The sequence below is a fragment of the Mus caroli genome, unplaced genomic scaffold, assembly GCF_978045245.1.
Source record: "Mus caroli unplaced genomic scaffold, Mus_caroli_1 scaffold_9, whole genome shotgun sequence".
Classification (NCBI taxonomy): Eukaryota; Metazoa; Chordata; class Mammalia; order Rodentia; family Muridae; genus Mus; species Mus caroli.
Genome location: NW_028227264.1, coordinates 17,378,878 through 17,405,320, shown reverse-complemented (window position 1 = coordinate 17,405,320; position 26,443 = coordinate 17,378,878). Strand labels below are relative to the sequence as shown.

The window sequence follows — 26,443 nt, the reverse complement described above, 5'->3', positions numbered from 1 at the left end:
CCTCCCTCCCCCTTGGATACAAAAACCAGAGACCTCAGACATGCTGCACAGGCAATCTCTAATGTATCCCTGAGACCACCTCCCTGAGGAATTCTTAGCAGCCGGGGGGTTCCCATGATTTAGCCAAAAGACACTGTCACCTCTGCATGACCGCTGAGAGTCAGAAGGCTACTCAAACTGACAGAAAGAGGTGAGGCCTGCTGTGGCTTCAGACTTACTCCTGGCAAAAGGAAGAATTCGTTCCTCTTGTCTTGGCCCTTTACCTCCAAGGACCGATGCCAGTAACCAAAAGGGAGGGTGACTTTGAAGTCCTCCAGTGGTGGTGTGGCTTGTGAGAGAAGTCCACCTCCATGGCCTCCTGTTTTCTTTTGAGGGATGATGGGAAAGGACATTCCACACATGCTGACTGAACTTTCAAGGTGTATAGGGCTTAAGATGAGTTGTTGATCAAAAGATAAGATAGTTAAAGAAGGCGTCAAAGGCAACCTATAGTCTTTAATGTTGTAGCCAAAAGCTAACCTGCCAGTCTGGAAACAGACTGTGAGCTGGCCTCTTTTGTGTCACTACAACAAATTACCCAAGGCTGGGTACTTCATAGAGCAAATGGGTTATTTGACTACATGGGGGCTGGAGCGTCCACATAGCGTAGCGCTATCTATTAGCTATATAATGTATGTGCTACACGGCAAGACTTTGGTTCAGCATGGCAAGCACCACTGAACAAGTACTCTCCTGACAATTCTAAATGCTCAGATTTCACAGGTGTTCTGGGAGAGGAAAATTATCCCTCACAGTCCTGCATTGTTTCTTCCAAACATCTTTCTTCTCTTAAATCCTGCTTCATGAAACACATTGTTAACATCTGGCATTTACACGAGCATTTATGTAAGGAATGAGCACTGTCTCAAATAAACACCCTTTCGTTGACGTGGAGTGACTCAGCAAGCACTTGTCTCACAGTAACTCCCCTTAGATCATACAGAAAAGTTAGAGATGCCACCTTCTTGGGAGTGCCCACCATCAATCATCCCAGTATTCCGGAGGCTCACACAGGGTGACTGTGATGTCTGGACCTAACCCAACCTGGCTACACAGTGAGACAATGTTTCAAACGGAAAAGGGACAAACTCTGAAGGAGTACAGCTCTGCTGGGTCTCGGTCGTTAGTGTCCTGATGCTGGCACCTGACTGTCCCCTCCTTTCTCTAATGAATAAACTTCTTGGTTTTGCTTCACTTTGACCAGCTCTGAAACTCTTTTCTGTATCCCAACTGCATCTCCCTCAGACTCCTGAGGCTCTGAGCGGGTATTCTATTCCCCCATGCTGACGACAGACCCCCCCTGTTTGGGAGACAGCTTCACGGCATAAGTGGTGGAACAGTGCAGACTGAACACCAGTGGGAAGGTGGCTGGTGGGCTAGACTACACACCAGGACAGAGGGCCAGTTTGAGTAAAGGACCATGAAGGGCAAACTCCCGGTCAAGAGAATAGATACTCTGGCCTGGGTGGGGACCTAACATTTTAGTTGTACAGAGCCAATGACCTGGCTAAAGGCCCTCCCCTAGGAATGCAGGCTCATCTTAAGCTGTGCTAAAGAGTTAGGCAAGCTATTATTCCTTTAATGTGATACTGTACCCTCTCCCACCCTTCATCACAGTCCCTACAAGCCAAGCAGCCTTGAGGTTCTGCTGGTTCTGTGCAGACTTCTAAATACTCAGAGAAGGTCAAAACAGCACCTTTCTCTCTCTCTCTCTCTGGGATGCTGGCCAGAACTTAAGGCTTTCCTGGTGCTTTGGGCTTCCTTGCTCTAAATCTGCAATCGCGGTCCATGTCAGATCTGCATGCCAGTATTCTTATGGTTCCTTTAGAAGAGTACACTGGAGAACCCAGCCCAGGAACGCTGCAGAGTTCACATCATGCAACAGATCTCACAAAAGATTTATTGGTGGTGGGAAAGAAACAGTGGGAACAAGAAACAGAGAGAGATGACGGAGGGTGGGGGGCATGATGGCAGGGATTTTTAAATGCATGCGGCATTTGGAGGCAGGCTACCCAGCCCCTGGCTCCCAACAGGTACTTTAAACAGTTCCTTCTCTCTATTTTCCTCCTCCATGCAGCTGGTAAGATTTACAGTGCTAGTGCCCTGGGGCCTTTTAAGACTAATTAAATTGTCCTAGAGCCTAAGTTTAAGTCAATCCTTAAACTATTTTATGAATGAGACTAAGACTCAGAGGGGGAAGGGACTCCCTCCCTCTAGCAACCCAGATGGGACACCCCAAAACTCACAGTAACAATGTGAACTCATTAGATATCCCTAAGGAACGCCCAATCTTTAGGGCTAGTAATTTGCAGAACAAAATCCCAGGTGACTTAAAACTCTAAGCACGCTGGCATTATTCTTGGTCTACCATGGTTATGCGAAGCACAGCTCCTATTCCAGGAATTCAGATTGTATCTTATTGATGCAGAGACCACAGAACATTGATCTTTTTCTTCAGCAAAGCAACTTTCTTCTTCCAGGAAAGTAAGGCAGTGTCGGTCATACACACATGCGGCTGGGCTGACAGCAACAGTGAGGTCTTCAGACAGGCTGTCTACACATCCATGCTTCCTCTTGGTGACTAAAATAGCCTCCATAATAATAAAGAAACCCTCAGCCACACAGAGCTACCTCCCAGCCTTTAATTATTCATGCTAATGTTCAGCCTTTGTGGAGTTTATATGTTACACATGCTAATCAAGCCCAAGGATTGCATGAATAATGGAAACCCACAATGATTAGCAAATCTGATTTTAAGTCCTGTTTTCAACACTCTCCTGAGAGACCTCCAAAGGCTTTCTCCTCCTCTCCACTTCACATCCTTTACTCTGCGTGGGACTGTGGTGGACTTAGTTTGGTCAAAGCCTGCTGTAATCTGCCTCCTCTGCAGCTCCTCTGTTCACCTAGCAACAGGGAGCTGAACACGGACAGGAAGGAGTAACTGGCAGGAAGTTAAAAGGCCCAGGTCCACAGACTGGAGGCACTATTGGGAACAGGGATCTGAAGTTAGCTCTGACCAAAGCCACCAGGGGACTGCAGTGAAAACTGACCCCCCTCCCCCCAAGTCCCCCACATCTCTCAAAAACGGTAAGCTTGAAAGGCAATCACCAGTGTGGTGATTTCTCTTGCCTTCTTCAGAAGGAAAAACATCAGTGGTCCTGTCATTTCTGTTACTAAAAAGAATTTATAGGAGTTAATGCCTCCTGCCATCTGATTCATAAAAATCAGTGTCTTACTACGAGAATGTGGGGCAATGACTCCTACCCTCTGCCCAGGAGAAAGTACGAAGACAGCATCTCAGAGCAGCAGCACTGTGTGAGAACATGCACTCCGCTCACTTCAGAACACATGCTGAGAAGTCTGCACACATGCCCCAGATGTCCCTGAAGGTTGCTGCATGGAGATTTACAGCAGCTGTGGTGAACCTCTTCAGCGACGGCAGGACCGCAGACGATAAGCCTGACAAATTACAGAGCTCTAGGCAGCACTTAACACTCTAGATGGGACACTTTAAAACCTGGACGGTGTGGGAGGAAGCACAAAATTTCTAACAGCTAAATATGGAATTTATAGATGTGTGCATATATCCAAGACACAAAAATGGCCAGGAAGGAAAAGGAATTGGGGGTTAGGGAGAGATAGAAGTCCTCTATGGAAGGTTACAGGGGTAACTATGACACTAGCCATCTGATCACACACACACACACACACACACACACACACACACACACACACATACACATACACACACACACACACCTATATATATTCCCAATTATTAGTTCTTCTACTATAAAGTGTTTTAAATATGTTTAGTGGCTGAGACCATGTGCATGTGGAGTCAGAGTTACAGGGGCCGGATTAAACTTGTGTCCATTTCAAGTGTGATGTGTACTCATAACTGCGGAGCCATCTTTCCAGGCCGCCGTTCACTTCTGACACATTGTGTTGATAAGTTTTAAGGGAATGCTACTGTGCTTGCCTATTCTACAACTTTGCTTGGTGTCTTTAGGGGTGCTGCCTCTGTTTCCTCCTCCTCCTCCTCTTCTCCTCCCTCCCTTTCCTCCTCCTCCTCCCCCTTAGGATCTTGCTGTGGAACCTAGACTGCCCTGAAACTTGTTATGTAGACCAAGCAGGCATTGAATTCAGAGATCACCCTGCCTGTATCCTAAAGTGCCAGGATTCAGGCCATGTGCTACCACACCCAACCTTGAGGCCTGTTTTAGTAATTTCTCTGCAATGGTCTTGTGTGACTGGATCCTTGTTCTGTGTTTATTCGTGTAGATCAAAAGTATAAGATGTCATATTGGTAACTCATGAAATAACCTGTAATTTCCTTGTGTTAATGTAAGAAGTAAATCACTACATTAGGGCAGATCACCTCACTTGCTGTTTCAAATACAATTAAGGGAGTATACTCTCTATTTCTTAAAATTAGTGGCAAACTCTTGGTCTCTCTTGACCAGGGAACAATAGCAACGATTCATCTCGGAGTGTTCTAAAGGAATTTGTTTCTTAAAATCAAGTCCCCTCTTACCCTAATGATGGATTGTGCACGTGCCAGTCACTCGAGGATGGTCTAGGGCTGTAGGCAGGTTTCTACCAACGCGTTGGTTATGGAGGCTTGTTCTGTGGTTAATGCCAATCTCCATTTGAGAACTTGTTTCTCTGTGATAGTCTTCTCATTCGTTAGTCAACTGTGGTAAGTACCTCGGACACTTACGGTAGAGCACCCAGTTAGCTGGCTTGTGCTCTGTGCTGTCATCAAAAGTGTGCAAGTTAGTCTTCGTATCCTGGAGCAGTGGACACCAGGTACTGTCTGGCTTTCCTTAGAGTTCCCCTCTGCTGTACCTCCTGCTTTACCTGGGGTCATTTCCATAAGGATGTCCCCAAGCCAAGTCTGGGGTTTGATTGATCATGAATCTGTCTCCTTTTGTTCCAGCCAAGTTATAAATGACACGTTTGTTTGCTGACTCGTTGTTAATGTCTCCTTTAACTAAGTCACACATGGGGAGACATTCTGTATTAGAGTCACGTGATGCACTCCAGCACCCTAATACAGAAACTTTAGTGAAGCAGAGGGTCCCTAAATGCTGGTTGTGTGAGCAAGTATTGAAAATAGGACTATAAAACTGACAGGATCATATCCAGCAGACTTTTACATTTATTATCAAAAAATAGCTCTAGGGCATGTGCCTTTCAGTTTCCCAGTTAATACATCTTCTTTTTCCATTAAGGCCTTCAGGAGAACGCCTTCTAGATACCAGTTCCTGCTTTGCTGGCCTGTAGATGGTGTTTGGGTGTAGCCGTACAAAATTACCTTCTCAGGAGCCCTGCAAGCCAGAAAGGATCGGGGAGGGCAGCCAAGGAAGTCAGTTCTACGTGTTTGAACCTTTAGGGCTGGGACTTTGTTCTGAACCTGGCAAAAGACAGAGTCCTCAGCTAGATCATTACCATGAGTGCTGTTATAACTAGGACTCTGTATGAAAGACCTTTGCCCGTTAGCCTTCATGTGGTCTTGAACTTGAGAGCATTATGGCCTCGAGACTCTGGTGGAACTCACCCAAGTCCTCCTGCCATCATACCTAAGAAGCAGAGCTAATTACGAAATGTTTATTTTGAGTTTGTGATATGTAGTCATTATGACCAGGTTTGAATCATTAGCATATGCTTTTGAACTGGAATTCACTGTTGAGGTTGTAAGTGGTAAGCCAGTGAGAAAGATCAGGAAATATCTTGGAAGAGACCTGGAGCTGCTGCTAAGTTAGCAAACCCCAGCCTGCGCCCCGCCCAGCGGCTCCCCCAGCTTTCCCCACCCACACCAGGGCATCTCACTAAGCCGCCCTCAGAAGTTTCCTTTTATGCTCCTCCCCTGTAAAGCCATCTCTGCCTCAGGTTTTATTTAAGACCTAGAAAAACAGGTTTCTTAGTGGGAAGCCCATTCAGTCAGCATTATAAAGACATGAAGTGGCTGCTGAGACCTTAGGTTTAAAAGCTCAGCAACGGAGTATTTACCCTAGGCTTGCTTGGGGAGCCATGGTTTCTTATGAATTTATTACAGCTAATTTCTTGTGTGACTCTACAGCGTTAGTCCTTTTCCTTATCTGCACGTGGTGGCATCAAGTATGAATAGAGCTCAAAAATAGCCACTTTTCACACTTCTACACAACAACTGGCCTGATAATATTCTCTCTCAATCCAGTTAATTCCACGCTCCTCTCCATATATAGATGCAGACAAGCATTTGAAGCTGCATGGCCTTCAGCTCCACACAGGCAGGTGCTCAGCAGTTCAGGGTTGCACGGATACCTACAGTATCCTACAGTATCTGTTTGCACTCTACCTACAGTAGTGTGAACCTGGCCGTTCACCGAGGCCCATAGACTTCAGCTTCAGTAAGCACTGGTGTGTCTGTCCTGTGCTGTGTGCCACATGTGGCCATGTATGTGAGTGCATGTTTCTACAGGCAGGTCTAGAGCTGCATCCCCTGCAACCCACATCTGTGTACATCTCAGACTTTAGCCTTTGGATATTAGGGATACTCAACCTGTGTCAATCTGCTTTGGCCTTAAAGGGGAAGGAGTGTTACAGAAAATGAGAAAACACTAGAAAGAAAAGATAACATAATAAAACCCCGCATGCAGATGGCCTCAGCCACTAAACATATTTAAAACACTTTATAGTAGAAGAACTAATAATTGGGAATATATATAGATGTGTGTGTGTGTGTGTGTGTGTGTGTGTGATCAGATGGCTAGTGTCATAGTTACCCCTGTATCCTTCCATAGAGGACTTCTATCTCCTCACCCACTTCAATCCCACATGCCACATCAGCTCCACACTGTACTTACATTTGCAAATTCTTTGGAATCTAGAAATAATTTATATTCTCACTAACAAACCCTTGCTGGAATGACAGCCTCAAAAATAGGACTTGAGTTCTGTCGTCAGCATCCATGGATTGGCATTCTGGCAAATACTTCAAACACTCTGTCTTCTGCTCTTCTGTGGCACAGTTTAGGCCTCTGCACTGGGGTTATCCCTTGCTTTCAGTAGTTAATACAGAGAATATCCAAATAAGTTGGGCTCTTCCTAGATATCCAGAAGATCTGAAATTTGAGTTTAGCCTGGGCTATGTAAGTTCTTGTCTCAATAAACAAACTAGCACACAGACAAAAAGCCACAAAACCAAATAAGCAAAAACAAAAAATGAAATATGAGGAAGGTGTCAGCAACTCACCTGGAATACTTCCTGGAAACAACAAATTAAAGTTATTCCTTGAAGCGCTGATATTAGTAGACCTAAGAGGTCAATGCAAGCAGACTAGCCTTCTAAGTGCTGAGCCATTGGTTAATCGTGCTTGGTTCCTAGGATTTGAACAGTTACCTGTTAACCATTATTTAAGCCTGTTTTCCATTGCAAGCCATTTCATTTCATTTTATCTGTCTGTAAAATATATTGATTATATACGGGCTGAGCACATTCTCCTGCATGCAATGACATGCAGTGACTTTCTCCCTAACACAGAAAGCCTGGGAGACAACTCAAGTCACCTGCTTTACAAAGGTTTAGAGACTCGGCAAAGAGAAAGCTATAGATCAAATGTTGTCTATTCGTGCCAACACTTTTTATCAAGTATTTTGAATAAAGATTACATTTAGGGTCTCCTAAGCAGATGAAAGTGATGCCAATCAATTTGATCCCAAGCGCTTCCTTACTAGAGCTGCTTAGGACGGTGGGAACAGTCAGTGGTCAGGTCCTCCAGCAGAAAGGAAGAGGGAGGCAGGGGGTGTGAGCAGCAGACTGCTGCTCACAGGCCAGGCCCCAGGCCTCTGGGAGCAAACACTGACCACTTAGCGGGTGGGCATTACAGTTGAGCATCACCTGCCGGATGGACAGACAGACAGGGCACACACACAGTAAAGGGCGTTTCACATTCTCTTCTCAGACCTTCAACCAGCAGAGGCTCTCCCTGGTGGGGAAAAAAGTTCTGTAAACGCAGCTTAACAGCAGCAGTTTTGCAGAACCACCATGCCATGATTTCAAGGGGAGATTTTATTTTGCTACAACTTAATCTGAGCAAAATCTTGAAACAAAATAGCTGCTACACCAGGCAAGTATATGCCTTCATTTTCTACACAGAATCAGAAAACAGCCCAATGGAGGAAAATCCCAGGGTATAATTACATGAACGCAGTGCTGCAGTGTGGAGTGGAGCAACTTTACAGAGCAGACACTCTCAAGAGTGACCTTGAAGGGCAGCTCTAATGCTCCCAACGCTTCTTAGAATTCCTATCAGACCTTAGTTCCTGCAAGTGTTCTTTTCTATACACTCTGCCCAGACACAGTATAAAAAGGAGGCATTCCGGCCCTAAGGCCTCCAGTCTAGAGAAGGGTCAGGTGAGTGATGGGGGAGTATTTCACTCTGAGATGAGAGTCAGGAGAGAAGGAAGCTAAGGCACACACTGGAAGGTTGTCTGTCCTTCTGCACCAGGATAGGGAGGGAGGCTGGCAGTGACAGGACTGATTCTTAGCCTGAGAGGAAGGGAGGTCTGGGAGGGGAGGACACTTGATCTGATTCCAAACCACGAGTTAGAATATCCAGACAAAGAAGAAAGGGGAAGAGGGTGGAGCAAAGACAGTGAGAAGGACAGAGAAGGGGGGGGGGGCACAGGGAAGGGCAGCTAGAGCAGAGTCTAAAGAACAGAATATAAGGGAATGAAGAGGGAGAGGGGACCAGATCACAGGAAACTCATGTCCCAGCATAAGGAGCTTGGGACTGTTTTTATGGCAGGGGTTTTAGAAGCACATGGCCTTGGCAATGTAGCAACTGAGGTAGACCAGTTGGTACACATTCTATTATAGAAGTGGTCACTGGAAGTATGACTGCACTGTGTGACAGCTGCCAATTAGCTCTTGCTAATTACTGAGGAAGAGATACGGGCAGGTGTGGCCTGGCTTCTAATTTTTATCAACTTGACAGGAGCCAGGGACAGCATCTAAGGAAATGCCTCCATCAGATTGGCCAGTAGGCAAGCTTTGGGCATTTTCTTGATTAATGATATAGGATGGTCTAGCTCAATGTAGGTGATGCCACCCTTGGGAAGGTGTTCCTGTGCTAAGAAAGCAAACTGAGCAAGCCAGGAGGAGCAAGGCAGCAAGCAGCATTCCTCCATGGTCCCTACTCAGTTCCTGCCTCTAGGTTCCTGCTCTGACTTCCCTTCAGGACATGTAACTAAACAGAAATAAATGTTTTCCTCCTTTATCACAGTGATGGAAAGCAATCCAAGATGAAAGGGAAGCTAAAATCCAGATTACTGTGAAAAACCTCTCTAAATGGAGGCTTAGTTTAAAAACAGAGGATAAATGAAAATACCTATAGATCAAACGTGGATCTGAATCTCAATTATGACATCAGCCCCAGTGGGAGGAGCATCACCACTGAGAAGGTCTAAAGCATGAAGCCAAGTGGGAAGACCTGCTGGCTACCGGCTTCCTGGCATGCCATGGAGGAGGAAGAATGAAAGCCAGAGGTGGTCGGGGGTCGGGGGTGGGGAATCCGTCCAGTTGGGGATCAGCCCTTCATCTTTTGAGGGTGGTATTTTCCAAAAGTAAGTTATTTGGAGGCAAGCTCACAAATGAAGGTGATGCTGGAGCTGGAAGGTGTATATTAAAGGAAGGTTTATATTAAAGGAAGGTTTATATTAAAGCCAAACATAGAATGCTGGGACACACTTGCAATCTCAGCACTGGGACGGTAGTAACAAGAAGATCAGGAAGAGTTCAAGGTTACCTGCAGCTCAGCATGAGTCTGTGGCCAGCCTGGGCTAACAGAGACCCCGCTTCAAATGAACAAACATGAAACAGACAAAACCCAGGAAAACAATGCCAAAAATGTCAGCACTTTAGGTGGTTCACAAGTGGTAGGGAAGTTATAGTGTGCTGTCCTCATCACGCTTTGGGGATAGACTTGGAGCCCTCCTGCCTGGGGTCCTGAGTATGCTTCCAGATACCAGACAGCAACCAGCCAGCTTCACTGTGGGCACTTCTCCCACCTTTGTTACTCTCCCCTTTCTCAGAGTTCCCCTCATTTTGGTTTACACAACTGTGTTACTGGCCATATTTGTCTTTTTCTACTAGACAGACACCACCTCTGAGAGCAAAAATACTCAATTATCCTTACATCACAGCACTCTATAACCCCCGGAATGAATAATGCCACAGTGAACATCTAGTGAATGTTGGCTTAGAGAGAAAAATGTCTTATTACTTAATAACATGCCATGCTTAGAAAACCTCAGATGGCATTGCCTCGGAACATAGCAAAGGCATTCACTTACAGAACTGCCTGCAAAACCTCGCTCAGGCAGGCCTAAGGTCAGCATCACCCAGAGGCTCAGCATTTGGGGGTCGACAAGCAGCAGGCTCTGTCTCACTTGCTGATTTAAAGGCTATATATATGTCAGCAACGGCGAGGCACGGAATGCATGTTCACGCCAATCCCAATCCCGTGGACATGTGCTCACTGCTTTAAGAAGTGATCCTGTCTGCTAGCTAACCAGATTCCTCTCTCACTCCAAGGAACTCAGAAGCCACGCCGCCTCGGAGTCTAGGTGGTGGTTGCCCCATTCATTCCTGTGAGTGTCTGGTGATGGTTCCTCAACAGTATGTACACCTGAGAATACAGTTCTCATCATTAGCCCTGAGTGAGCCTCGCCAGAAGCACTTCTCTTAATCAAGCCAGACAGCAAGGTTCTTAACTACTGATGACAGGGGAAAAACCTATTAGGCATGCAAACCAGCACCGTGCACCAAGTTCAGACATGGTTGGCTGATTAGGCCGTGGAATGGGAAGAAAACCAAATTTGATTGATTATCTTAACAGTTATACATAGAAGGCAACCTGTATCATCGGGTTCTGTTTGGAAATAGAAGCCCCGTTAAAAGTTGCAAAAGATGATATAATATAGCAATAGCGACTGTAAGGAACACCTGGAGGAGGAGCAGCAGCAGCAGCAAACTGTCTGTCCAGCTACAGTGCACTGACCAACCGGGCTTGTAGGTTTCATGATCGACTTTTAAAATTTGTTTTGTTTTCTGAGACTGGAACTCATGTAGCTTGGGCTTGCTCATCCAAAGGTAACCTTGAACTACTGGGTCTGTAGATTACACTTCATGGGACACCACACTCAGTTCACGCTATGCTGGGATTGAACTCAGGACTTCATGCATCCTGAACTCCCTTGTCCTCCTCTTTTTACCACAAGACCTAACCATGTCTGGCACCGGGAGTTTCTCAACACGAACCTATGTCACAGCTCTATAGGACAGACTCTGTGGGCCTATAAAGCAGTCTCATATGGCAACTTGGACTTAAGTAAACTAACTATAATAGATCAGTTCTCCATTGTTCTAGCTTTATTTCAAGTGCTCCTTAGCTGTACGTGGCTAATGGCTACCACACTGGACAGTGCGGAAATGAAACACGGCTGTGATTTTCTACTAGGCAGAGCGGGACTAGAAAATGGACATTCCTGCTACTCAGATGCTTGAAGAGAAACTTAAAACCACAGCCACAGTGCTTTTATTCATTAAGCATAATCGGAGATATCCAGAATTATTCATCAGCTCATTTTGTTTCCTAGGTCATAAATTAGAGACATATATGGATGTAAAGAAACCCTGGTCATCCTTAATAGAATGGAATCCTTCCCATGTACCCCAACCATCAAGCACACACACACATACACACACACACACAGACACACACACACACAGGCACACACAGACACACACACACAGACACACACACAGACACACAGACACACAGCCACACACACACACACACACACACACCACACACACACACCACACACACACCACACACACACACACACACCACACACACACACACACACACACCACACACACCACACACACACACACACACACACCACACACACACACACACACACACACCACACACACACACACACACACACACAGACATAAAAAGGGATAAACAGCAGGGGATCAGAACTCCTTGGTCTAAGATTCTTGGTGGACACCCAAACATCTTTAGACCTGACTTTCCCCTCTCTCCTTTTCTTTTAAAGGAACTACCCAAGGACAGGTTTTATTTGGAAGGAAAATTAAAAACAAAGAAGCCAGGAAGAAAAAGTCATGAAAACTAAGAAAAAATGGGTAGCTATCCAAAATGATAATTGCAGGACACTCCAGGGAAGAGTCACCGAGCCAGGATGTTTTGACAAATACACCGTGGGAATGCTTCAACAAATTGGCATTAACTTAAAAAAAAGTTCCCAATTCTGCAGAGAATAAGTGACTGGCTGCTGACCACCTGGAGGGGTCTCACTGAGAGCAGCCTGCTCAGACTCAGCTGTCAACCCATGAGCAACTGAAGAGATATTATACCCCCTCTACAGCAACACTGAGTTTCTGAGGTCGCTGGGCATTCCGACAGAAGCCCCGAGCACAGCAGAAATCATCTGCAGTGACAGTGCTCCTTTCAAGAATGGAAGAAAAACACACTTTGGGTTTAAAGTACACAGTTTCCATTATATTTAGCAAAAGCACCACAGTTCATTTTGGAGCTAGGAACAAAGCTTCAGTGGCTAGAGCCACACTATGGAAAATTTGATAATGTCGGTGATAGAATAATTTGCCAGTGACAGAATATAAGACCCAGTCAGCTCATAAAAATAAAGAGATAGGTACCTCTTCTGCTAGAGAGAACAGCTTGCGGGAAGACGCCTACAGGATGCTGGAAAATTTAAGTGCAATCCTAAAAGCCCTTCTTCAAAGATGTATGAGAGTGGCGACGAGACAACACCTCGCAAGGACATCCATGGGATTGAAGCCTGGGCAGCTGCTGCCATGTCACCAGCACAGGGGACACTCAAGGCTCAGCCCTCTGTTTTCTGTAGCCAGCATGTCTGAAGTGGCACAGAGTGCTCAGCAGCAGCAGTCAGAAGCTAGACCTCATGCTGCTCCCTCTCCCTGGCTTCCCAAGTTTGCCTGCCTTCCTTCCTTCTCCCTCAGCATCTGAGTAGAAGAAATCTGGAAGCATGCTCATCCTCTGCCCATGGAGAGGGAGCTCAAAAAAAAAAAAATCACTTTACCTAATCCGTCCTTTTTACAGAGAAGCTCATTTCACTGAAGTAAACAGAAACGATCTGGTGTGGCTACAAGAAAGTGAGGGTACTGTTCCTTTAAACCCCTTGAAGCCAAATTTATTCCCCCATGAGGTCAGAGTCACTGGCCCCTGTTTAAATGAAGGCGTGAACATTAAAGACCTTTATACTAGGAAAATAGTTTGGGTCTTAAAAAGTAAGCTGACCTGAAATAGACCAAACCTACAAAATTTATTTCCACTCCATCAGACTCCATACCCTGAGGGTGTGTGAGCGTGACCAGCAAGCTGTGTTAGGTCACGAGTATTCGAGAAGCAGGCATTGCGCGTGCAGTTCGGAACCCGTGCGATAATCAATGTAAGCACAGTGCTGGATCCGGCTCTGGTGAGGAGTAGGGCTGGTGCATACCTTTGGGTCTTCTGGCGTTTCCACTCTTCTGCAGCTCATCTTCCTCGTTAATGGTGAATAGAGCAAGGGGGATTGTCCTTGCAGGAGTCTTCTTCAGTCTCTCTTGTCGGATCGCTGTAGCTGACCCAGGCATAACGCTGCTACTTGTTCGGCAATTATATTAAATATATATGCTTATGTAATTGCAGCTCCCAGAAGCTGCTAGCTCCTAAGCTGCCTGTTCATTTGAGCACTTGTAATAGATCCCCTATGGGTAAACAGTGCGAACAGCTGACAGATACTACCAGCTACTTGGCAACTGAGGCCCTGCTGCTGCCCCTCACCTAGCAGCAGCCCCCTCCCACTTACTCCCCCCAATAGGCACAGGCACTGGTGAGTAAACACTCTCGCACATGCACACACGCGCACGCGCGCACACACCCATTCCAGAAGGCTTCTATTAAAGGCACGCAGGTTCTGATGCCTCCCTCGGACTGCCTAGCCTGGTCAATCAGAGCCAGCTTTCCCAGTCTTCTTTTTGCTACTGCACAGCAAAACATTCAGCATGCAGCGGAGGGCAAAAGATGACATGATGCCTGCTGTGAACAGTTGCCCTGACAACCCTGACATAGCCTAATGAAGGAGGCCTGGAGCAGTTCCAGCTGCCCTAGGATGCAGAGTCCTCAGAACCCACCAGCAGAGGCTTAGCTGCACAGGGCAGCTTCCTCCTCCTCTGGGTGGCAGAGCTGAGCGGGGAATGGTGGAGCAGGAGAAACGGGTTCGTCCGCAAGAGCAGCAGCTAATTCTTCAGTACAGGAGATGGGTTTTCCTTCTCCCCCTCCCTCGGTGGTCTATTACAGTAAGTAAGGATAAGGCAGGCATCCCGCCACCGCTGCCTCACTCTCCCAACATGAACACCCATGTTTATATAGGTTGAGCCTTGGTGGCATCTGTCCTGATGTATGGGGCTTCGAATTCATTTTCAATGTGTTCTCAACTCATGTATAAACTCTCTCAAGATACACTGTTCGCTTCATTCGTGAGGCCCACCAGCACATCACCGAGATCCTCCAAGGAGACCAGAAATTGGAGACTGCCTCTTTCAACTAAAAACATTTTCTCTGAAAGTCGGGCTGAAAGGACAGAGACAAAGCCAAAGAGGGGAGTCCCAGCTGCCTGCCACTGCATGACAGCTCTCCTTATCCCAATGCCCCGGAGTCTGCCAAACAGGTCTCAGCTAGTCACCCAGTTTCAGTTCTTTAGGACTATTCTCTCAGAAGCATGCAGCCGTATAATTTTTGTTTTGTTCTGAAGTAAGTTTGCTCATTTTAAGACTTTCCATTTTTATGTTGCTTCAAATTTGTACAGTATTTTTTTAAAAAATCAATAGTTTTTATAGCAACAAATAACAATTCAAAAATGCTAATTGCTAAATGAAGGAAAAAGTTATTTTCTTTTGGCCTTTAATCCAAATTAAATCTAATGTCAAAGGCAATCCTTCCCCTAAATGACTCTCCTACACATTGTCAAAGATTCTAACTCGGCATATGTGTGGGATGGGGGTTACCTGGGGTCCCATGCCAAGGTGCCACCTGAGAAATCACACCATGTGACAGACCTTTGGGGGAAGGGAGGGGAGCAAGGATCTGGAGAAGGGGTGGAGGCAGACAGACAGGAGCAAAGTCATGAGGGCAGAGGAATGGGGGTCAGAGGACGACAGGAAGAGATGCCAGCAGACTGGCTGGGGAATCAAAAAGTCCTTTTTATAAAAGTCACCTGGTGAGCCACCTGCACTTGGGAGCAGGTGATGAAGTGAGTCATTGCTAGGTCCCTGAAGGAGTCTAGTGGCATCGCCTGTAAGCTAACATGTCTTTTGTATGAAACAAACTTGGGCTAGTGTACTTTACTCTTAGTGGCCCAGTTTTCACTGGACAGCTGGGCGATGACTATTTTATCAGGTTGAGGGTAAGGGTTAAACAAATACAGCGCTCATAACAGGTGGCTGATAAATAAAAGGTTACTACATCTACAGCACACCCACTGTAACCAGCACAGTGTTTTGCATTTATCTTCAAGGTGTTTTCTTCTCTACTATAAACCCTCTTGAGACACACCATGTTCATTCCTTTGCATCGCCCTGCCCACTGCTGGGTATAATGGCTAGCAAATCCCACTGAAATGGATAAATTCTCAAAACCCTTTCCCTCCAAAGGCTTGGGATTTAACTAAGTGAATGCACAGTTAGATCCAGACTGGGGGCTTGAAAGCGTGCAAGGAGAATTGTGTTAGCCTATGTGCTACTGGGTTAGGCAAACACAGACTGTGGGTCCCTTACTTTCAGGGGGAGTTCACAAGGCCTCACAGCAAAGCAAAGGCTTTGGAGTTTAATTTGTCCACACTGACAACAGATTTCCCCAAGAAGCTTCATGTGCCGGGGCTTAGGGAAGAGCAGTGAATCGACAGAACTCGGGACCCAAGTCATTACCCACCATGGCCAGCTGGTGACTCGGTTCCTTTTGTGTCCACATCAGTAGGCAGTCCCTCAATGACAGAGTGGATTCTTTACTCTCTAGCCTGAGAGACCATGAAATATGATTTATATCTGGGTGAAAATCACCTAAGTGAAGGCTTTTGCTTTAACACGATAAGCTATTTTTGACAACCTTTCCTGGAAGGAGTGAAACCCTGAATGAAGGGCCAGAAGTGACCTCTAAAGAAGCCATGAGTCCAACGATAGAGCAAGAACCCCGACTGGAAACACGCTCCGCTTTACCACAGCAGAGGCTGTGCTAGGCGCTTTGGAAATGTCACAGTGAGTGTCAGAAGAGCACTGAGCCACCACCACCTGACTGACAGGAAATGGGCACAGAAAGACCAAAGTCAAGTAGCCAGCTGGGTCACCTGCCTTAGGCCTCAAGACACATTTGTCCTGGGGCTTTATGAATCCTGACTGCTGCCAAGCTCTGTCAAGCTGTGATTATCATGGAGAAGGAAACAGCCCAATACCAACTAATGATAAAACTGAGTTCTCCTACCCACGAAGCACACAACTTCCCATCTTCCTACTATTGCCCACGGAACCTCCTCTCAGCCTGAGGTTGATTTCTTTAATGTTCCAATCCAATATTTGATATAGGTGTTTTTGCTCTTACATAGACCTAAGAATATTGAGACTTGGTCTCCTTTCATTGAGGACACACATTTGATGCAGTTTTCTTTTTGGTGTATGTGGTTGTGGTATATTCATATGCTCACTAATGTGGGTGTGTGTGGAGGTCAAAGGTTGACATGAAAATGCCTTCAACCACCATCCACCTTATGTTTGAGACAGGGTCTCTCTGAACCTGGAACTCACCATTGCAGTTACACTGGTTAGCCAGGGACTCCCTGGGATCTGCCTGTCTCCATGCTCTCACTAATGGGGTTAAAGACAGGGGCTGCCAATGGCCAGCTCTTATGTGCATTTTGGTGTTTGAACTCAGGTCCTCATGCTTGCACAAGGAGGGTTTTGTCAGGTGAATCATCTCTCCAGTCTGAGATCAGTTTCGTAAGTGTCTCAATCCAGCCTTTAATGGATGGGATATAGAAGTTTACTCTTACACAATTTCAGGGTTGATCTCCCAAGGGCAGGAGGTAACCAGGTAACTACTACTTCGTTTCAGACCAGACGAGGTGCATATTTGACCTATCAAAGCTGACCTGGCCTCCAGGTTCCCCAGCATCCCTCAGGCCCTACCTGGTATACCCAGCCCCCAACCCTTCCCTCAGAGGCTCTTCTCTATGTAATCCACACATCCTGGTCTCTCTTTGCCCGAGTTTTTTTCTATCTCTGCCCTCTCTTTCTCCCCACTTTCCTGGCCTCCTTCCTTGGGGTCAGTGAACTCACCCACCTGAGAGTAGCTTCCCCAAAAACCTGCGTTTAATATAACCTAATATGTCTTGAATTGACTCACTTCACTGGTGGAAAAATAACTTACCAACTACCACCTTCACTCCAACCCCTTTGGCTTTCATACTCTGATTCTCAGCAAAGGCAAACGAGAGAAGGGGGATGGCAAGGCCTTAAATTTAAATACTCCTCAAAGTAAAATGGGCACCACTCTGACCCTCCCCCGCAGCCAGTCCCTTTTAATTGGAGACAGGATCTTGCTCTGTAGCTGAGGCTGGCCTGGTGCTTGCTTGCATCACAAGTTGGCCTAGATCTCTAAGCTCATCCTGCACCAGTTGCCCAATGCTTTACAGGGGCACCTGGCACCTACGCACACATGACCACATGGGGATCACAACCATGCTTCCCAGGTTTCTGTGCTGCACGGAGATCCGCAGAGCCCACGGATGCACTCAGGAAATCTGCCTAATCGGTGAGAAGTATAGCCACAACTTCCCTTTCTAAAAGCCCACTGAGCTTCATAAAATCGTGTTGCAGGCAGAGAAAGCCTAATTTGGGCTATTCGAGGACTCTAGTTAAAAACAGAAATTAAGACCACTGGGCTGAGCGGCTGCTGCTGGTAAATTACAAGTTCTATATGTGTGCTGCTTACTTTTCAATAGAGCCCAGAAATAGCAAAATTCTTTCCAATATTGTTTTATTATTAAATAAAGGTGACTGATCCTTGAAAACTACCAGACTTTGTGATTTTAAAAATATCTGATATATTCTCCAAGGTAAGCAGTAATTTACTTCCAGCAGGGGTCTTTAGAAATCCACACTTGAATGCAAGTATAAAACCTTGTATGGCTTGAAAGTAGCAAGGCTAGCTAGAGCAGGCTGACACGGGATCAAGTCACCTCTGGGAACAAAGGGGCCCGACTGGTTCTTGGCCATTTCATCCTTGAAGCTGAAGGGCTCCCTCAGTTTCCTGGGATGCTGCTGCTTGGTGGTGGTTTCTGTGGTAACAACGCCACAACACTCTGTCACCTTGCAGCATGAGGACTTCTGAGACACACAAAGACACTGCACAAAGATGCTGACCCCTTGAAAGGAAAATCAAAAGGCAGGTTTTGCTTTGTTCTCTATTTGCCCACCTTTTGTTAACTGACATACGAGAGAAGCTGTAAGTACTACACTAGTAGCGGCAGAGCTATCAGCCAAAAGTGCCAGAGCCCTGCAGTGCCTTTTATAACATTTCTATAAACCATCAGTCTACATTAAGCACTCCAGTGACAACAGAGTGCATTTTCCCATGCCTGTCCTACCACAGCTAACGTGCCCTGCTATAATGTATACACTACGCTGGTTCTGACCCTTCCTTAAACCCCGAGTATCACTAGGTAACATGGGAATATTATCAAATGCAGCATTGAACTTTAACCGACTAGCATCACGCTAGAATGCTTCTTGCCCTCTTGGTCATGACCATCATTGGTGATACCTCGTGAATACACATCACATGGACTTCTGAACTTGATAAGAACTATGGATAAATGGCCTCTCCTCTCACAGTAACCTCTTCTTAGGACAGATATCCAGTTTGGGGGGCTGGTGAGATGGCTCAGCACTTATGAATTTATACTGCTTTTGCAGAGCATGTAGGTTTGATTCCTGACACTAACATCAGTAGCTCACAGTTCCCTCTAAATTCCAGTTCAAGGGAATCTGATGCCCTCTTCTGGACTCTGTTGTACCCACACTCATATGCACATACTCAAATGCAGACACACACACACACACACACACAGGCGCACACATCATCATTAACATTATAAACAATAGTAATAATAAATCCTTAAAGAAGGGGTCAACCTCCCAGACAACAAAATAAAGCTGCAATAGCACATGCATGGCCCAGAGTCACCACATATCAACGTGACAAGGCGGTAAAAATCCTCACAGTATCAAAGTCAGCAGGTGCCCAGCATGGAGGATAGCGTAGTCTTTATGCTGGCCCTTGTACTACACGGCTCTGAACAAGGTGCTTCCGAGTTACACCACACTCTGTAGAAAGAACTGTGGAGGCTTATTGACAGCACTTTCTCTGAGCATGGAAGATTTGGAGTAACAGATGAAGGTTAACATATGGAGGGATTTCTAGACCATACTCCCCACCCCCTCTTTGGAGACAGACTCCCACACTTTGTAGCCCAGGCTGGATTGTGAGCTCATGAGCCTCTTAGACCTACAGTTCACAGGCACACCACTGTGCCAGGCAGAACCAAGACCAGTGGCTGCAAGTTAATGGAATGTAACAAGCTATTTCCTCATCACTGAAGGCAGCCATGTACACACACGGTGACCTGGATGCTGCTATTAGACTAATGTGTTGTGTAAGGGCTGGGCTTTTAAGGCCCCGTCAGCCCTTTCCCGGACTTGTACTTCCTACTTGGTGAAGATGAAATGTAGAGTTATGTACCCAGGAGGAAACGGCGGAAGAAAAAAAAACAAAATGAGTTAAGCCCTTCTTTTGTTGTCACAATCTCGGTGCTATCCATAAAAATGAACCTTACATAGTTTCATTTTGCAAGTAGATTCAGGTCTGTCTTACTGGCAGTCCAGAGATTTGAGCTTTAATCATCCACTCTCCTCTGGGTAGGAGACAGCCGTACTATGCTGATTTCTGCCCCTGTGATACACAGATGTGTCTCATTCTTACTTAACTTCATGAAAAAAATGAGAAAGCTACACAGCTCTTCCCTCATTGAGACAATCCTAGGGTGGGTCGCCCTGACTCTGTGGTAAAGAGGTTTAGGGGTGAAGGTAATACAAACCATTAGCAAACGGCCACTCGGGCATTCATTTGCGGCCACTCGGTCATTTGCAGGCATTTTAAGGACAGTGACCACTTTGTCTCCAGGTCAGTGAAGAACTGAGCACATGACAACACACCCAACGTTCAGTTCAGAACGCGCTCAACCTTTGCTGCTTCGTCTTCTTTCCCCATCTTTCTCCTTCAAACTCCCTAAAGTCAAAACAGGCAATAGAGAAGACATTTTTTCTAACACAGTCTTAAGAGCCAGAGATGTAGCAGGACTCAGGTTTAACTCCATTAAAAACAGTTCTAATGTTCTCTCCTTAACCTCACAAATCAGAATGGATTTCCAAAAATACATTCAAATGTATCACTTCCATAAAAGATTTGCACAAATGTTGGGAAAAATTTGATCTTCTGAGGGCCCGTGTATCAACCCAGACAAGCAGAAACACAAGTATCTTTAGTTCAACACACAGTAAACTTGTGCAATATATGCACAATTTTGAAGAGAAGTTTAGAAGCCTCAAGCCCTGCAGCTTGTACAGCTGCAGGGCTTCTCTGCTGAAGTTTTGACACAGAATTCCTTTCCCAAGAAATCTGTGTTTTGTTTTTAGTTAAGGCTTACCCACATGTCCAGGGCTATCTATTTAAAGTCAAATGATTGCAAAGGTCTCTCTATCCTATCCCACATTCTAAGCAACAAGTCACAAGTCCATGTGTCAGTGGTCACAATCTCCACTGACTAGAATGGATACTATTAACATATAGTTTCCCAACATAACAATACTGTTAAAATGATGAGTAGACAATTGAGATCAGGATACTTCAGACTAGACCTATCAAATCCCCTTTCAGTTTTATAAATGATCTCCCATTGAGAATTCAATGGCAAGCTTAAAAGTATTAGCAAATAAATCATTTCTGTAATTTGAGAGGTAAGCAGCCTGGTTTTCTTAATATTAAATGGAATACAGAGTGTACACCTTCCTCTCCCCTCTCTCTCTCTCTCTCTCTCTCTCTCCTTCCCTCTATTATAAAGCAAACCCACAGTCTCATTTAGAAACTCAAAGATGCAGTTTTGTGGCTAGGTTACAGGAAGGTCAGATTGTATGAGCGTGCAGCTGGGGAGTGGCGAGGGAGGGAGTTGGCAGCCGTCATGTTAGCACTTGGGAGGCCAGGGCAGGGCTGAGTTTGAAGGCCCTGCCTCAAAGATGAAAAGCAAAAGCAGTATATGAAGCTTTGAATACTAACCGTGAACACTTAATGGTTTGACAGCTAGAACCATTTCTGACAGAAGAAAACCAGACACACAGTTCTCCAAGACTCTTCTGGAAGTAGACTAGAGGAAGTAGCGCCTAGCAGAAAAGCCAAGTGACAATCCTGGCAGGGTGAGTCTGGGGCTTGGTCTGCTCTCACTCCATCAGTGAGAACGGTGGGCAAGCATGAGTGTCAGCAGCCATCCAGGACATAAAAGGCCAAACTGGAGAGATGAGACATATGTAGGATTAAATCAAAAGCCTACTTTGAAAAATCTGCAAATGTAAAGCAAAAAAGATTCTGAACACAATAACTGATCTCAATCACAGCAAGGTATGAAGCATGTAATTCCCACCAACTGCCACTACCACCAAACCCACCAACTACCACTACCACCAAACCCACCAACTACCACTACTACCAAACCCACCAACTACCACTACCACCAAACCCACCAACTACCACTACTACCAAACCCACCAACTACCACTCCAACCAAACCCACCAACTACCACTACCACCAAACCCACCAACTACCACTACCACCAAACCCACCAACTACCACTACTACCAAACCCACCAACTACCACTACTACCAAACCCACCAACTACCACTACTACCAAACCCACCAACTACCACTACTACCAAACCCACCAACTACCACTACTACCAAACCCAACTAGCCACTACTACCAAACCCAACTAGCCACTACTACCAAACCCACCAACTACCACTACTACCAAACCCACCAACTACCACTACCACCAAACCCACCAACTACCACTACTACCAAACCCACCAACTGCCACTACTACCAAACCCACCAACTACCACTACCACCAAACCCACCAACTACCACTACCACCAAACCCACCAACTACCACTACTACCAAACCCACCAACTACCACTACTACCAAACCCACCAACAAGCCACTACTACCAAACCCACCAACTACCACTACCACCAAACCCACCAACTGCCACTACTACCAAACTGTTTTTGGCAAACTTTCTCTTAAAACATCCTAATTATACTTTTTATCATAAGTCAAAATGGCTACACGGTTACATCAACTAACTCTTTGAAGTGCTTTGAAAACTGTTACATACACACACACACACACACACACACACACACACAATGTTGTAGTGAGGGAACTGAACTGTTTTTTTTCTCCTAACTATCCAGTACCTGTTTGTACAGAGGCCTGGAGGAAACACTGCTCCCTGCTCCCCCATGTCCCACACCCACGAAACTAGTCCCTTAAGTACCCAGAAAAGGCATTCTCCAGCTCTCTGGAAATAGGATATTGCTTATAAACAAAGGATAGGTGTTTACACAACTGTTTGTCTTAAAAATATTGTAATACTGAAACCTGTTCCAGAATGTGTTTCCAGACAGATATGTCTGTAGCAACAGGAAATGAAAAGGTGACTTGGGTACTGAGGACATAGATGGCTCAATGTAGCACCTGTCATGCAAGTATGAGGACATGAGACTGAATTCCCAGAATCCACGTAAAGGCCATGTCTATGGCAGAGATGTCTTCAAGCCCAGCACACCTACGCGGGGCCAGGAGATGGAGACAGGAGAATCTCTGGAAGTTTATAAGCCAGCAAGCCCAGTATACATAGAAGAGGAAAACAAAGACTGACTCAAAGTGGAAGTTGAGGACACACACCCAGGTCCTCAGACCACCCACCATGGTAGGTGCATGTATGAATGTACACACAGACAGACAGACGGATGGATGGACAAACACACTATACTATGTTTAAGGTTGACTTACTTTATGTGCGGCAGTGTCTGGCCTGCCTGCGTGCATGTGTACCACGCACATTCCTGGTACCTGCAGAAGAGGCAGCGGATGCCCTAGAACTGAAGTTCCAGGCGGCCATGAGCCACCGTGTGGCTGCGGGCAACCAAGTCCCCCATGAGAGCAGCCAGTGCTCTTAACCTCTGAGACTTTTTTTTTTTCTCAGTGTGCTCCCAGGACCCACTGCGGTTTATTTGTAGGACAAATGGGGAAAGGGGTTATTATTGTTAGTCTAAGGGGAGATGGGGGGGGTCTTCCTCATCAGAGTCAAACTCAACATTTTCATCCTTTATCCATCAACCTCGTCCATCTGGGACCCATCCAGAGCTTCGGAGGGTAAGGTAATGGTTCAGGACTTGTTTGGTGTCGTTTGGTGGGGCTCATGGGTGCAGAGGCTAAGAGAGCTGCTGACTCTTTGGCATCTGATCTCTCCCTAGGCTCAGGTTCCTTACTGATCTCTGCACTCTGGAGTTGGACCTCTGGAGTTGGCAAAGGAGGACTGGAGACAGAGGGAGCAGGGGCTTCTGGTCTGTGCTTCCTCTGGCAGCAACTGTTATAGTGGGGAGGTCTGTGTAGAGCATTCTGGGTGATGATTCGAGTCTGGGTTAGCAAAGGAGCCTCAGTTTTGCTTTCTGTCTTCAATTCATTCTGCTGTCTTGGATTTTGCTCTGTTCCCTTGCCTGTCTGCTTTTTGCCATAGAAAAGCTTCAGACTAGACAAATGCTTCTTGCCTGCACGGTGGGCTGTCAACATGGCCAGCGTGTCTAGTACTGGTCGATGGGGGCAGATGGCACAAGCAAAGCGTCCATCCCGCAGCATAAGCGCCTCGTCCTCAGGGATGTAACTAGCCAGCAGGTCCCCAACTCTCCGTTTTTTGAGCACATTGAGTTGACTCCAGTCGTCCCCTTCCCTCTTAAAAGACATAGCGACTGTGAGACTACGATAAATTCCCCTATGCCTGCTTCGCTGCTCCTTTAGGCCCAACCTCTGAGACTTTTAACAGCTAGTTCCTTTCTATTTGGTTGCTGGGATCAAATACAAGGCCTGCGCGTGCTAGTAAGAGGTTTACCCTCAGGCCTGAACGCTTTGTAAAGCATAAAGTCCTTCATAGTGGTTTGGAATACTCAATGCATGAGCCCCATCCCCCAAGTTCTGTCTGAACCATTTGCAGGATTTAAAGTAGACTTTGCCCTTCTGACACCTCACCCATCCCGTCTCTCTTTCCAAACTGCTCTGGAGACTGACTTTCTCGTGTCCAGCAATGCACCCTGTGGCACCATCACAGCTCTGCATGGCTTTCCTTACATCAAGGTTAGATTCTGTGCAGCACCAGCCATCTGATGGGCAGCGCCACACTCATCCCCTCTGTGCTCTTGTCCATGAGCAGCAGATAAATCTTGGCCTTGCTGAACTTGGAGGAGGGCTGAAATGGAATCCTCGACTTTGCCTTTAGGACCAGGAGGTCCGTGAAGAGGATTGGATAGGAAATGCAAATGCAGAGTTTTGTTCTGTGAGGGAGGCTTCACTGGGCCACAGGCTTACACAGTTTTGCTGTCTAAAGTCATTTGAATCACATAGCTCTCCTAGACCAAAACGGCTCATTCTCCTGCTTCTCAGATTTGAACACTTTCTTCCAATGGCCAAGCCATCTCCTGCACTTTCACTTTGGTTCTTAATGGTGTCTGTGTTTTACACAGTACCTTACAGAGCACTGGATATATAGAAAAAATGTATCTTCATAAGGGGGCTTGAAATTATAAGGTCACCATCAGAAAAAAAAATTATTTCTTTCTTTCCTTTCTTTCTTTCTTTTTGGTTTTTCGAGACAGGGTTTCTCTGTGTAGCCCTGGCTGTCCTGGAACTCAATCTGTAGACCAGGTTGGCCTCGAACTCAGAAATCCGCCTGCCTCTGCCTCCCAAGTGCTGGGATTAAAGGCGTGTGCCACCACACCTGGCCTGGATTTATTCTTAATGCTGAATATATCCGTAAATAATAATCTTCCATTTCCTATAACATATTTATTGAAGAATATTCATACCATTACTATTCATAACAAAGGACCTATTCAGAGACTGAGAGCTCATTTGAGGCAGCGAAACATTTTAATTTTGCCAAGTTTTTTTTCTAAATGAGATAAAACCTAAATCACAACCAAGTCTAGTTTCACAAGTCATTTCTTAAAGACTTTTTCTTTCAAAGATTTACTTATTTATTATATGTAAGTACACTGTAGCTGTCTTCAGACACTCTAGAAGAGGGGAGGGAGTCAGATCTCATTACAGATGGTTGTGAGTCACCTTGTGGTTGCTGGGAATTGAACTCAGGACCTTCGGAAGAGCAGTCGGTGCTCTTAACCACTGAGCCATCTCTCCAGCTCTCACAAATCATTTCTTAAAAGAGAAATTAGTGTCTTGCACCTGGACCCCATACAACCAGGGCTTTCTCGACTTAAGGAAGTTTTTTCTAAAACTGGTGACTTTCAGAAATGAAATCACTTCCTGAAGCACTCTGCTTCATTTTGTCTGAAGAAGCCGAACTGTCTCTTGCTTCTCCTGAAAGCCTAGTAGAAGATGAGCTACACCGGCCTCCCATGTTCCCCACAGAGGGATACCTTAGCTCAAATGGGTCTGAGAAGCCCATCCTCACCTTCCAAAGGGAATGGAAGTCTATCTTCATGGCTTAAACATATTAACTTTTGTAGCAATAATATTTTAAGAACTTAAAATAATAAAATCACTTTGTGTAAGATAAAAATAAAATGAAAATGAGCTAAGAGGTGCTGCTGTTGGTGCCTCATTCAAAGACACAACATAATCCAAGCATCCTGCAGACCAGATCAGAGCGATCTTCTAATAGAACGCTAAGTCACATTTGGACAGGTGAAAAGCTGCCTTGGTGGCACCTTTTATACCAGGCCTTACCTGGTCCAGTGAGATCACACAGCTACAATTAGCTCTGAGTCAGCACTGCATTCCGACGCCCTCTCTAGGGTGAGCTCACCAATTTAAGTAGAACCTTGCTTGAGAAACGCAGCATGTCAGGGTATGCCCGTCTTTGCATGGTGACGCAGTATTAATCCTTTATAATAAACAGTT

The 26,443-nt window shown here is 45.8% G+C and overlaps 1 protein-coding gene and 1 pseudogene across 6 annotated transcripts in view; both read right to left on the bottom strand.

The window, feature by feature from the left end:
* The window catches only part of Map7 (microtubule associated protein 7), a 132,071-nt gene that overhangs the window by 94,923 nt on the left and 10,705 nt on the right, over positions 1-26,443 (bottom strand). The window contains exon 1 of one of the 6 annotated variants that reach the window (XM_085842673.1): positions 13,603-13,837. The exons of 2 other annotated variants lie outside the window; for them this stretch is intronic. In XM_085842673.1, coding sequence (XP_085698799.1) covers positions 13,603-13,735 — 133 coding nt within the window. In that variant the 5' untranslated portion in view covers positions 13,736-13,837. Of the gene's footprint in view, positions 1-13,602; positions 13,838-26,443 lie in introns of those variants that run through there. 3 more of the 6 variants (XM_029482840.2, XM_085842672.1, XM_029482841.2) reach the window with 3 other exon arrangements.
* On the bottom strand, positions 23,290-25,190 carry LOC110302893 (sodium channel modifier 1 pseudogene; annotated as a pseudogene).